Here is an 11922-nt window from a genome sequence, read left to right as displayed (position 1 = left end):
TTAAATTGTGTTACAAATCTAATTTAAATCCAGCCTCGTTCCAGCAGCCTGAATGGACCGCTCACCCCGTAATGATGATGAATGGGAAATTAATTCAGATACAAGCAAGACAATTTAGGCCTTCATCTGTTTAAATAGCCTTCCAAGATTATCCGCAATTGCAGGTCACAGATTTAATCAATTGTCCAATCTTGTGAAAGTCATATCCGCGGCATCTTCATCGCGATTATTTATAGCGCAGCGGAGAGCGGAGGCACTTTAAAGGGACAATTACTTAAAGGCGCGCGGGATTGGAGGGAAAGCAAGCATGGCCCCTCCTGGCAGTAAATGATCAGAGGCGTCGGTGTTCATCTTCGGGGGCAGGTGAGGGGGGCTGGCTCGGAATCAGGGAAGGTGCTGCGTGAAACACGCGCTCGCACTGGCACCCACACTGGCAAGGAGGGCTGAGGGTGCCCCGTCTGTCACGGCCTGTGGGTAGCAGGTTCGAATCCCAGGGAGGGTTTGCGATGTAAGTTAAACTCGCATCATGGTTTTGCCCATTTCTCGATTCCTGGCAAGGGCCCAGGGGTTGACGTCCACGAGCCCGCCACAGCTTGCTCTGTTGGGGAGGAACACTCGACGCGCGGCGAGTGTGTGGGGGGTGCCATTCAGGACGACATGGTAGAGCTTCATACACCGGAAAGAGTTGGAACCCCCTGCGACTTACCATTTAATGTCGCATTACGGCTTTCCCCTGCACAGAGAGTTGTTATTTAAGGTCGCATTACAGCTTTCCTTTTCCAAAACGTTGCCATGTAATGGGAGCCTGGGGGGCAGCCGAGCACCGCGAGGTCTGCCGCCCGGGCAGGTTGGGAGGGGGGAGAGGGGGGCGTGGCCGAACGGCCATTTTGTAAATAATTGGGCTACATTTGAAGGATAGCCCAAATGTAGCCCAAATCCAGGGGTAGTAGCCCAAGGGGTATATATACAAAACGCGCGATTCCCAGCCACCATTTTAGGCTTGGTGACCTGGTGGCTGGGTGCGCTAGTTAAAGTTTTTCTGGTGTATTATTAGGCGTGAGTAAGGAGTTTGACACGTACCTGGCGGCATGTCTTGCGGCGACTATCGCGTCCTGGAGGCTATTCGGTTGTTGAGCGAGGCGGGGAGGATGGACTTGCTGGTGCAGGAGGCCAATTGGACGAAGCGCCCGGCGAGGCGCGCGTCCGCGGGGGTGGCGGCCGCCGTCGCGGCTTGTTCGCCACCCGGGAGTCCGTTGAGGAGAGCGGTGAGTGACAGGGGCAGCGCATATGTCAGGAGCGCTGCCCCGGGGTCAGCGTGTGTGGAGGAGGGGAGCGAGACGGGACTGGAGTTGGGGAGGGGGCGGGGACGAGCGACGCGACGGGGGAAGGCTCCGGCCGCCTACCAGGCGAGGCCTAGATCGTACGCGGGCCGCTCCGGAAGCCGGGGAGCGTCCGTTTCCAGGGCGACGGCGAGAGGCTGCTCGGCGGAGGGCCTGACGATGACGCGGGGAGGATCGCGGAGCGCGCGGGGGCGGGGAGAACACGTGGAGGAGGACGAGGAGCTGGGGGAAGGTCCCGGGGGGAGCGCGCAGTGCGGGGGGATATCGGGGGCCGGGTCAGCGCGGAGGCGCGCGGCCCCCTGGTCGGAAGGCTCGGTATTGGGGAGTGTGGGGGGGCGGGGGGGGGCAGGCGGCTCGGGCACGGATCGACCGGTCAGCCAGACGGTGGGGGGTCAGGGGAGGGGGGGGAGCGCGGCTTTCAGTGGGGTGGCGATCGCGCAGGGCCATGTGGCGGCTGGGGGGGAGACGGGGAGGGGCGGGGGGGGGTTTGACGCGAGCACCTGGGAGAGGGGCAGGGGCGCGGGGGGGCGCACTGTCAGAGAGTGGGAGCAGGTAGGGGGGGCCCTGGAGGGGGAAGCAGCAGGGGGAGAATCCCCAGTGCTATTCGAGTCGGAGGGCAGTAAGAGGGACTGGGGAGGCCTGGATATCTTTGAGTCCTGGGCAGAGGGGTTGGCGGGGGTTGGGGGCGTAAGAGCGGGGGAGACGGCAGGGAGGGGGGAGGGGTGTGGGGGGGGTGGCGCGGTCGGAGGGGAGTCGAGCGGGCACGGGGTGAGATGGAGTGGACAGGGGGAGTGGAGCGACGGGGACGAGGGTGAGGGGGAGGACGACGACGGGGCGGATTTGAGCGCGGTGGGTAAGGCGTGGGTCGCGGAGTCGTCGGGGGCTGGCAAGCGGGGATGGGATGGCAGGAGGAAGGTAGGTAGGCCCAGCACACCAGACCATTCCTTTCCTTTGCAGGTAGCGGAGAGGCAGCGGGAACAGCGCGGGGTACCGGACTTGGCAGGGCTGGGAGCGGCCTGGCGACGCCAAGGAGAAGGGAGGGTGGAGCCTCGGGCGGCGTGCCCAGTACCGGCGAGGGATCCCGACGCGGCTGGCACAAGTAGGCCCGAGACGGGCTCGCCGGCCCCAACACCCACGGGGTTACTGCGCCCCGGGGGGCAGCGACGGAGGAGCACCGAAAGGAATGTTGTTTGTTTTCCTAAGCAGCAGGTGGCAGGTCCAGCGGGGAACGCTGGGGGTGCAGGACAGGAGGAATTGGACTATGAGGAGGAGAGTATGGAGGAAGGGGAGTTGCGTGAGGTGGGAGACGGTAGGGACGGGGGGCCGAGTAATGTTGTGACTAGTTTCTTACAGGTGTCACGACGCCAGGCGCAGCCCACGGGTCGGACATCACGGTGGGAAAGCAGCTCGGCTCCCAGGACTGGACGTCGGGATGAGCGACGGACGGAGACACTGGCGCCAGGTAATGCACATTTGCTCGGGCGGCCAAGGATGGTGTCGAGAGGAGTGGGGGGGGCGGGGGTGGAGGGGGGGGTTGGGGAAAGACTGCGCAAAGGCGCGTATGTGGTTGATGTGGCTGTGGGCACGGACGGAGTAGGGCAGGGTGACAGCGGGCAGACCAAGAAGGAGGGGACAAGCGAGAAGGGGACAGGGGACGCAAAGGCAGAGGAGGCAAAACTGGAAAGTAAGGAATTGAAGGTAAAACGGTTACCATATATGGGAGTGACCAAGCCCTTGGGGGCGCACTTGATGTTGACAACGAAGGAACGGATTTGGAAAGGGGAATATGTGGAGATACTTAAACTCCTGCACAGAGAGGTCCGGGCGAAGGAGGGATCTAAGGAAGAGGAATTTGAGCTCGCAAAAAGGCCTAAGGTGCCGCTGACAATAGAAAACTGGACAGCGGCTTTTCTGATATATGCCAGCGTGTATTGCGAGAAGTTTCCGGAGAGGTCAGTGGCCATGTTTAAATACATGGACGTAATTAGGAAGGCACAGATTACAGGGGGCGGATATGCCTGGGCTCAGTATGATGAGGAATTCCGGGCGCGCATGGCATGGGATGCGGAGGCAAAATGGGGAGAGTTGGATACGGATCTCTGGCAGCATACCATGGGTCTGGCGGGGTCGGGGAAGACTATATTTACAGCCAGCGGGCTGCCGCTCGTGTACCAGCCCTTTCGAGGGGGTCCCACCCGCGGGGGGGTGGGGGGAGCTGGCAGAGGGACGACAGGAGATAAAGGGGCTTGCTGGGACTTTAACAAAGGACTATGCACGAGAGAATATTGTAAGTTTAGGCACGAATGCTCGAGCTGCGGCAAGCGCCATCCGCTGGTCAAGTGTTGGGGGACGCAAGGTCCGGGCCAGAGCGGGCAGCATTGGCAGGCGGGAGCCCCTAAGGCTGGAGCTCAGCAGCAGTCACAGCAGGGAGGAGGAGGGAGGGGGGCGAAGGGGGCTGGGGCGAAGGGCTCGTACTCCGGTTAGGGTAGAGCAGCTGGTGGGGGCGCTGGGGGCCTATCCGGACAGGGCGGCGGCGGAAACACTGAGATTGGGGTTTCAAGAGGGGTTCAGATTGGGGTACGAGGGGCCGAGGGTTCGGAGATGGGCAGATAATTTGCGATCAGCGAGGGAGCATCCGCAAGTAGTACAGGCAAAACTAGACAAGGAGGTACGGGAAGGCCGCATGGCGGGACCATTTTGCGAGTGGCCTCTGCCCAATTTGATTGTGTCACCCATTGGGGTGGTGCCTAAAAAGGAGGTGGGACAGTTTCGCCTCATTCAGCATTTGTCATGGCCAGAAGGTGGGTCGGTCAATGATTTTATTGCGGACAGCGCGGCCACTGTGTCATATTCATCGGTTGACGTGGCCATGGCACTGGTGGTGTCCGCGGGCGCAGCGGCACAGATGGCAAAGTGCGACATCAAGTCAGCTTTCCGGTTGCTGCCAGTGCATCCAGATGACTGGGATCTGTTAGGCATACAATTCGGCGGTCACTGGTATGTGGACAAGGCATTGCCGATGGGCTGCTCCATGTCCTGCGCACTCTTTGAATGCTTCAGCACGTTCCTACAATGGTTGTTTACGGAACGAACGGGTCACCAAGGTGTCACACATTATTTGGATGACTTTTTCTTTGTCGGCACCTCAGACTCCGCGGACTGCCAGCAGGGTCTGGCCAGCTTCCATGAGATCATGGGGGACATGGGCGTGCCGCTGGCCCCGGAAAAAACGCAGGGCCCCAGTACGGCACTGGCATTCCTTGGTATTGAATTGGATTCGGTACGTATGGAGGCGCGCCTCCCGGAGGAAAAGAAACGGAACATGTTGAGTTTGCTGACCGAGGTGTTGGCACGACAGAAGGTGACGGTCAGGGACATACAGGTGTTGCTGGGACATCTCAATTTTGCTTGTAGGGTGGTCAGAGTAGGGCGGACTTTCTGCAGGCGACTGGGGCGCGCACTGGAGGGGCAGAGGCCTCCGCACCATCATGTGAGGTTGTCAGCAGGGGTGAGAGAGGACTTGCGCATGTGGCAGTTTTTCCTGCACCAGTTCAATGGGGTGCCTTTGATGAGGGAGGTGGACATGGTATGGGACGTACAGATTTTCTCGGATGCAGCGGGAAGCAAGGGATTTGGTCTGTATTGGCAGGGGAGATGGTGTGCGGAGCCCTGGCCCGAGGACTGGTTAGAGGGCGGCAGGAGCATCGCGTTTTTGGAATTCTTTCCCTTAGTGGTGGCAGTCACACTGTGGGGGGTTTTGTTAGCCCACAAAAAAGTCACGTTCAGGATCGACAACATGGCAGTGGTACAGGTGGTGAACAGGCAGTCGGCGAGGGATGCGCAGGTGCTTAAGCTGTTGCGGGTTTTTGTGCTGGGTTGTTTGAGGCATGATATTGCGTTTCGCGCGGTGCATGTGCCAGGAGTGGACAATGACATTGCGGATGCCTTGTCTCGTTCACAGTGGGGGAGATTCCGTGGGCTCGCCAAGGACGCGGACGGGAACCCGACCAGGATGCCAAGCCAACTCTGGGAAGTAGGCAATACCGGATGCTACAATTGGTTCTAGGTTCTTTGGCGCGGTCAACGAAAATAGCATACAGGGCGGCATGGGAGGAGTTTGTTCACTCAGGGGCGAGATGGCGGGCTTATGAGGCGGAGAGACGGGAGGACGTGGTGCAATTTATTCTGGATTTGGTGGAGAGGGGTTTGACAAGGGTGACGATAGTGGGCAAGTTGGCGGGGGTTGCGTTCATCGGCAAACTGTTGTGGGGTTATGCGCCATCCGCGGGGGAGCTGGGGACGCGGATTTTGGAAGGCTGGGCGCGGGAATGTGGGAGAGTGGCCAAAGTGCGGAGGCCTCTGTCATGGGAACTCTTAGGTAGGGTGATGGGGGTTCTGCCAGCGGTGTGCTGGGACGGTGGGGAGGCCTTGCTGTTCGCCACACTCATGTCTTGGATGTTTTTTGGGGCGTTTCGGGTATCAGAGCTGCTGGGGTCGAAAGCGGACCGGGGTTTGACCTGGGAGGAAGTATCATTTGGGGATCGGGTGGTGAGCATTTGGCTGCGAAAGGCAAAGACTGACCAGAAGAGTCGAGGGAAGTGGGTTACGTTGAGGAAAGGGCGATCCCCGGGGGTGTGTCCGTTCCGCTGGGGTATGCGGTGGAGGGCGTGCGCTGGGGGTCTGGGGGGACTGGTCTTCTCCCATCAGCAGGGGCGAGGCGTTAAAGCTTCACAATTGCTGGCAGTACTGAGGAAAGCACTTAGGACGCTGGGGGTCGAGGAAAAGGGTTTTGGCACGCACTCGTTTCGCATCGGGGCAGCGTCGGAGGCGCATGCGAGGGGCTGGGACAGGGGCGAAATCATGAAGTTGGGAAGATGGTCTTCAAATTGCTACCAGCGTTATGTGCGCAGCGAGCCGGGGGGTGGGGGGCCACTGTAAAACAGGCAAAAGAGGGACTTTACACAGGACAGTGAAATTTTTCAGAGGTTGTGGTTAGGTTTTCATTCTTGTTTTTCTTTTCAGGTTCGGTTATGGGACCCCTGGCCCGAGAAATGTCTATCTGGATTGTGGGGCATTCGTTCGTGAGGAGGGCCCAATTGCAGGCGCAGGAGAGTTACTTTGGGGAACAGTTGGGTTTTAATAAAGACGTGTTCTCTGTGGGGTGGAGGGGTAGGGGGGGGATGCGTTGGAAGGAACTGGTGCCCGTGTTGAATGGGATCTTAAGGGCGGGTCGGTGCCCAGATGTATTGGTTCTTCATTTGGGGGAGAACGACATGGTAAGGGAGACTGGTTTGGCCCTAATGCGGGCGATGAAGAAGGATCTGGCTTTGATCAAAGAGAGCTGGGCGGGTTGTTCGATTGTGTGGACGGAGTTTGTCCCCCGGAGGAGTTGGAGGGGGGCGGTGAACCCAGGTGCGGTAGATAAGGCGCGACGGAAACTTAATACGGAGATGGTGAGGTTTTGTCGGCATTTGGGGATTGACCGCGTGGCACACGGGGACATTCGATACGATGCGCGGGAGATGTTCAGGGATGACGGGGTGCACTTGTCCAGGATGGGAATGGATCTGTATCTTTTGGAGTTGAGAGAAGTGTTGGCGCGTCTGTTGGGAGTTTATAGGCGTTAGGTCATGCGGGGTCGCGGTGCGTGGGGGGGCAGAAAAAGGGGAGGAAGAGGCGCAGTCGCCGACACTTCCCCCCTTTTCCTGGGTGGCGGGGTGGTTGACAGTTGGCCGGGATTGGCTAGAGTTTGTTGTTAGAGGTTTGGTAATGTGGGTCCAGGGACAGGTAAAGGGTAGACAGGTTGGATAAGTTTAGATTAGAGGTTGGTTAGTTACAGTTGCACTAAAGGCAGGTAGGGGTTACGGTCAGGGGAGTTTGGGAGTTGGGAAAGGTTACATGGTGTAGGATTGGGTTATATGTTGGTTATGGAATGTTATGTTGTATTTTGGGGGATGGGGGAAATGATGTGGGGATCGTAGGGGTGGGGGGAAAACACAAGGGGTCAGGAGGTTATTGTATAGCGAGGCGTTAGTTTTGTAAGGCAGTGGCCAAGGAGTTAAATTGTGATATGCACCTGTTTCAATAAAGCGGCCTTTTTCACACACAATAAAGGAGTTTGGTGTCGGCTTGGCCCCCTCTCCCCCCTTAATCTCCCAATGGGAGCCTGGGGGGCAGCCGAGCACCGCGAGGTCTGCCGCCCGGGCAGGTTGGGAGGGGGGAGAGGGGGGCGTGGCCGAACGGCCATTTTGTAAATAATTGGGCTACATTTGAAGGATAGCCCAAATGTAGCCCAAATCCAGGGGTAGTAGCCCAAGGGGTATATATACAAAACGCGCGATTCCCAGCCACCATTTTAGGCTTGGTGACCTGGTGGCTGGGTGCGCTAGTTAAAGTTTTTCCCCACCCACCCTCCCTATGGTTAGAGGGGTTTTAGGGGGCCTGTTTCAAGGGGTTTTGGGTCTGCACTTTTGCGGGTTTTGGGGGCAGCATTTGTTGGAACAGGTACATAGGGGCTGTTGGATGTATTGTCGCTTGGAGCAGGTGCAAGCGGGGTGGTTGACAGTTGGCCGGGATTGGCTAGAGTTTGTTGTTAGAGGTTTGGTAATGTGGGTCCAGGGACAGGTAAAGGGTAGACAGGTTGGATAAGTTTAGATTAGAGGTTGGTTAGTTACAGTTGCACTAAAGGCAGGTAGGGGTTACGGTCAGGGGAGTTTGGGAGTTGGGAAAGGTTACATGGTGTAGGATTGGGTTATATGTTGGTTATGGAATGTTATGTTGTATTTTGGGGGATGGGGGAAATGATGTGGGGATCGTAGGGGTGGGGGGAAAACACAAGGGGTCAGGAGGTTATTGTATAGCGAGGCGTTAGTTTTGTAAGGCAGTGGCCAAGGAGTTAAATTGTGATATGCACCTGTTTCAATAAAGCGGCCTTTTTCACACACAATAAAGGAGTTTGGTGTCGGCTTGGCCCCCTCTCCCCCCTTAATCTCCCAATGTCGCATTACAGTTGCCCCTGCCTAGGGGTTAAGGTTCGAATGTAGGCAAGGTCTAGCAACAGGCCCCTGATATCGCTTCCCAGCTCCCTACACCGAGGGGGCTGCCATGACTCGAATCCCGGGAAGGAAGGCCACTGTCGCTTTCGCCTTCTTCCGCTTCCGGTCTGTACTTCCGCCCTCAGCCGTGCGTCTTCCAAAGATAGCGGCCTCCTACTGCCTTGACAGTTGAATTTAAGATTAAACCAATGCACTTTTATTTGGTACAAAAACTAGCAACGTGTCTCCGCCCCACCACAGCCTTCTGTGTTTTTGGCTGCCCTATTAGATGCATTCTTCTATGAAGTCATACTCTTATGCAGCGACGTCGATGTGGCGATAGGTAATCAAAGGTGTTGATATTTCACTTGTGAGCAATATACACATGTATGCTCCTTATCTTTGCACCCTGGGTCCCTGGCACTTGCAGTCCAGGACTTTCAGTGGGAAGAGCTGCATTTAAGATGCCTGAAGAGAGGATGCAGGGAATACTGGCCCTGTGCTGAGGTCACACCTGACTTGGGGCCGCTTGATACAGCCACAGGCGTGAATAGCACCTGGCCCGGTCTTTCCTATGCGTCCTGACACTCCCGGCCCTACAGTGTACCAATACAAATGTAATCTATCAGGGCAAGTTTGAAGGGACTGCCCAAGAGGTAATAGGAGGTCTGTGATTAAACGTCATGACCCAACTACCCCATGTCTTCTTAACCTCTGACGTCTACTTCATGGGTATGCCCACTTAACCAATTCCTTTCCAGCCAACCCACAATGCATGTTCTATTCATCCTTAAAAATACCCACACAGTTGTAAAGAGGACAAACACATTTTGGGCCCAGGTTCCAACCCCACACGGATATCTTTGCATTACAAACTATTATACAGTTACGCAGATCTGGGTGACTATGTGGGGAACTGCACTTTGAACAGCTGCGCCAGGGGTGCTCTGGGTTAAAGGCCAAACAGACAGGGGTGCCCATTATTGGCTTCCATCTCCTCGGAGAACCACCCACCTTCCAGGGTCGCGCGCTTCTTTCAGCCTTGGTCGTTTGGAGATGCTCGGCCTCCCATGTCTGTCCCTGGGAGCGGGCCGGGTTCTTGCACCCTCAGTCACAAGGGCACTCCACACCCCAGCCCTCACCGAAAAAGGAAGGGTGTGTGGCTTCTCGTCTTCACTGCCGTCCAATGAGATTTTCTACTATCATCATGTACATTTTCGCTTGTTTGTCTAAAGGAAGCATTGTTCCCAATGGAAACGGTATATTGGATCTTAATCCCGGCTTCACCTCTTCTCCACATTGTGTCATCTTGACCAATCACGTCACGTCCCGGTGTCTTCTAAACTGAAGCAGCTTTGAAACCGACAATGGCCTTATTTATCATGCCAAAGGACATTTTGGCCGGTTAAATACACAATATTTAACTGGCTTGGATGCCAATCTTAGTGTCACCTCTTTTCCTCATTGTGCGACACTCTCCAAACATTTTACGACCCAGAATTTCATGAACAGCGTCCTTCAAAGACAAGTGCCATTTGTTATGCAAATCACTGTTCATATCGATTAGTAAGATATACTTTATTATTTTGCTACCACAAACAAAACAAAGCCTTATCTACAAAATCGTGTCGTTGCCAAGACCGTATAGGTGCTGAACAATGGAGCGGTTGCCATGAAATAAATTAGCAGATGTTATTTATTTAGAGTCCAGGGCATTATTTCACATTCAAAAGGCGCATTGAGAGTTTTTGCATCAGTTTCTCAAAAGAGAGCGTTATTTCAATGAGTGCTCAGGAATAATCGGTTTTCAGGTGCGTCACAACCTTCAACACATGGCGAACATTTCTGATGAAAATAAGCATGGATGGTCAGAAAAGCATCCCCGTGGGGATTTATGATTATTGCCACGACCTGATCGTTGCACTTAAATATAATGCATATTCGTGTTCGTATACCTAATGGAACGATTGATTATTTGTAAACAGCAATTAAGACCTTTTGCATGTGTTTTGCCATACAAATATTGCAGCTGAAGTTAATCGTTCGGAGGAGACGGGACGGCTCCCTTGGAGATGTCACTGCGTTGCGGCATCCCTAGGCCGCGTGAGTCCCAGAGATGGCGGCGCGTGGCACAAAGGGCCGGCCCAGCAGCCCGTGCATAGCACTTAATAGGGTATTTTACATTGGAGGGCTGCATACTCCCGAACCGAGTACGAAACTCGAGCAGCTCGTCTCACGGGCGACTTTGATGCATTGCTGTCCAATTAGAGGCTTTAATTGGTATCCTGTGGGAGAGAAGGTCCGGGCCGGACGGGTAGCGCCCGCAGACGTGTTCTGCACTCCGCGTGGCGAGGACGGGCCCCTGTGCAGGCTCGAGCTGGACCGTGACTGCAGGTGAAAGGAGTCGTGGGCCTTTACTGTAAACGCCCTATGTGGGGCACCTGTGTATGTCTCCTCCTGTACACACCCGAGCTGGGGCACCTGTGTATAACTCCTGTGCACACCCCATGCGGTGCATCTGTGCATGTCTCCCGTATACACCATATGTGGGGCACCTGTGTATGTCTCCTGTACACGCCCTATGTGGGGCACCGGTGTATAACTCCGGTACCCACCATGTGGGGCACCTGTGTATGTGTCCTGGGCACGTCCTATATGGGCCACCTGACCTGTGTATGTCTCCTGTACACACCATATGGTTGGCACCTGTGTATGCCTTCTGTACACACCCTTTGTCGTGCACCTGTGTTTGTCTCCGGTACATACCATGTGGGGCGTCTGTGTATGTCTCCTGTACACACCATATGTTTGGCACTTGTGTATGTTTCCTGTTGCATATGTGGGGCATCTCTGTGCGTCTCTTCTTCACCCGTCTCCGCGCAGTATGCGGCCGGTACCAGTCCATTAACTGCACAGTACCTGGGTATGCCTCACGTAAAAGCCTCTCCTCTCATTACCCGGCCCTATTTACCAACAAGCTTCCACTGACGATAGCACTCATACACTGCCCGTGCCTGTGCAGGGCCCGTGCACAGCTCCTGCACACTGCTTCGCCGCCCTTTCCATCACGGCCCGTCATAGCGCAGGAAACAGGTGTATGGCATGCTTACTGCACAGTGAGGCGGATTTAGAGAACGGCTCGCGCTACACCTGTCAAACTCTATAGGTATCTGTCGAATACATGAACTGATCACTGAAAGAATACACAAAGAATGACCTGAGTCCGCACGCTTTATAGGTTTCCTTTACCATGTGGCTCGCTCAACACGCGCGCGTCCACGCAAGTACCACAGGACATTCACGTGCACACCCATTTACACATACAGGTATATTTATAGTTCCACATACATATGCACGTGTACGCACGCATTCTCTCACACATACCTATAGAGAAACGTAGACCCAAATGCAAATACAGAAGCGAAAAAATGTATATGCTCATACATGCCTATCAATCATCGACGACATGCGAAAAAACATTCCCGCCAAAACTCGCAGTTCCTGTGCCAGTTTCATGAGTGGTTTTCCTTTCGGTGTCAACCCATTAA

The 11922-nt window shown here is 55.5% G+C and overlaps 1 protein-coding gene across 2 annotated transcripts; it reads left to right on the top strand.

Moving 5' to 3' along the window:
- Positions 1-2142: 2142 nt before the first annotated feature.
- On the top strand, positions 2143-7234 carry LOC146789470 (uncharacterized). 2 transcript variants are annotated; one of them, XR_014970101.1, is made up of 2 exons: positions 2143-2802; positions 6363-7234. XR_014970101.1 is itself a non-coding variant. In XM_085631624.1 (2 exons), the coding sequence occupies exons 1-2, from the start codon at positions 2616-2618 to the stop codon at positions 6276-6278; spliced, it is 1164 nt and encodes a 387-aa protein (XP_085487750.1). In that variant the 5' UTR covers positions 2143-2615; the 3' UTR covers positions 6279-7234. The 2 variants fall into 2 exon arrangements, 1 of the variants encoding a protein (XP_085487750.1); XM_085631624.1 differs by having other exon boundaries at positions 5302-7234.
- The last annotated feature ends 4688 nt before the right edge of the window (positions 7235-11922 follow it).

This window comes from Triturus cristatus, chromosome 10, assembly GCF_964204655.1.
Source record: "Triturus cristatus chromosome 10, aTriCri1.1, whole genome shotgun sequence".
In the NCBI taxonomy this organism is placed as follows: Eukaryota; Metazoa; Chordata; class Amphibia; order Caudata; family Salamandridae; genus Triturus; species Triturus cristatus.
The sequence above is the reverse complement of the archived record's forward strand: the minus strand, read 5'-3'. Positions and strand labels throughout refer to the sequence as shown.

Bases quoted from the DNA above. Each gene is read 5' to 3' on its own strand.
- LOC146789470 (XM_085631624.1), top strand. From the start codon at position 2,616: ATGGAGGAAGGGGAGTTGCGTGAGGTGGGAGACGGTAGGGACGGGGGG. The intron at 2,803-5,301 runs GTAATGCACATT...TCTCGTTCACAG, and splicing joins GACGGAGACACTGGCGCCAG to TGGGGGAGATTCCGTGGGCT.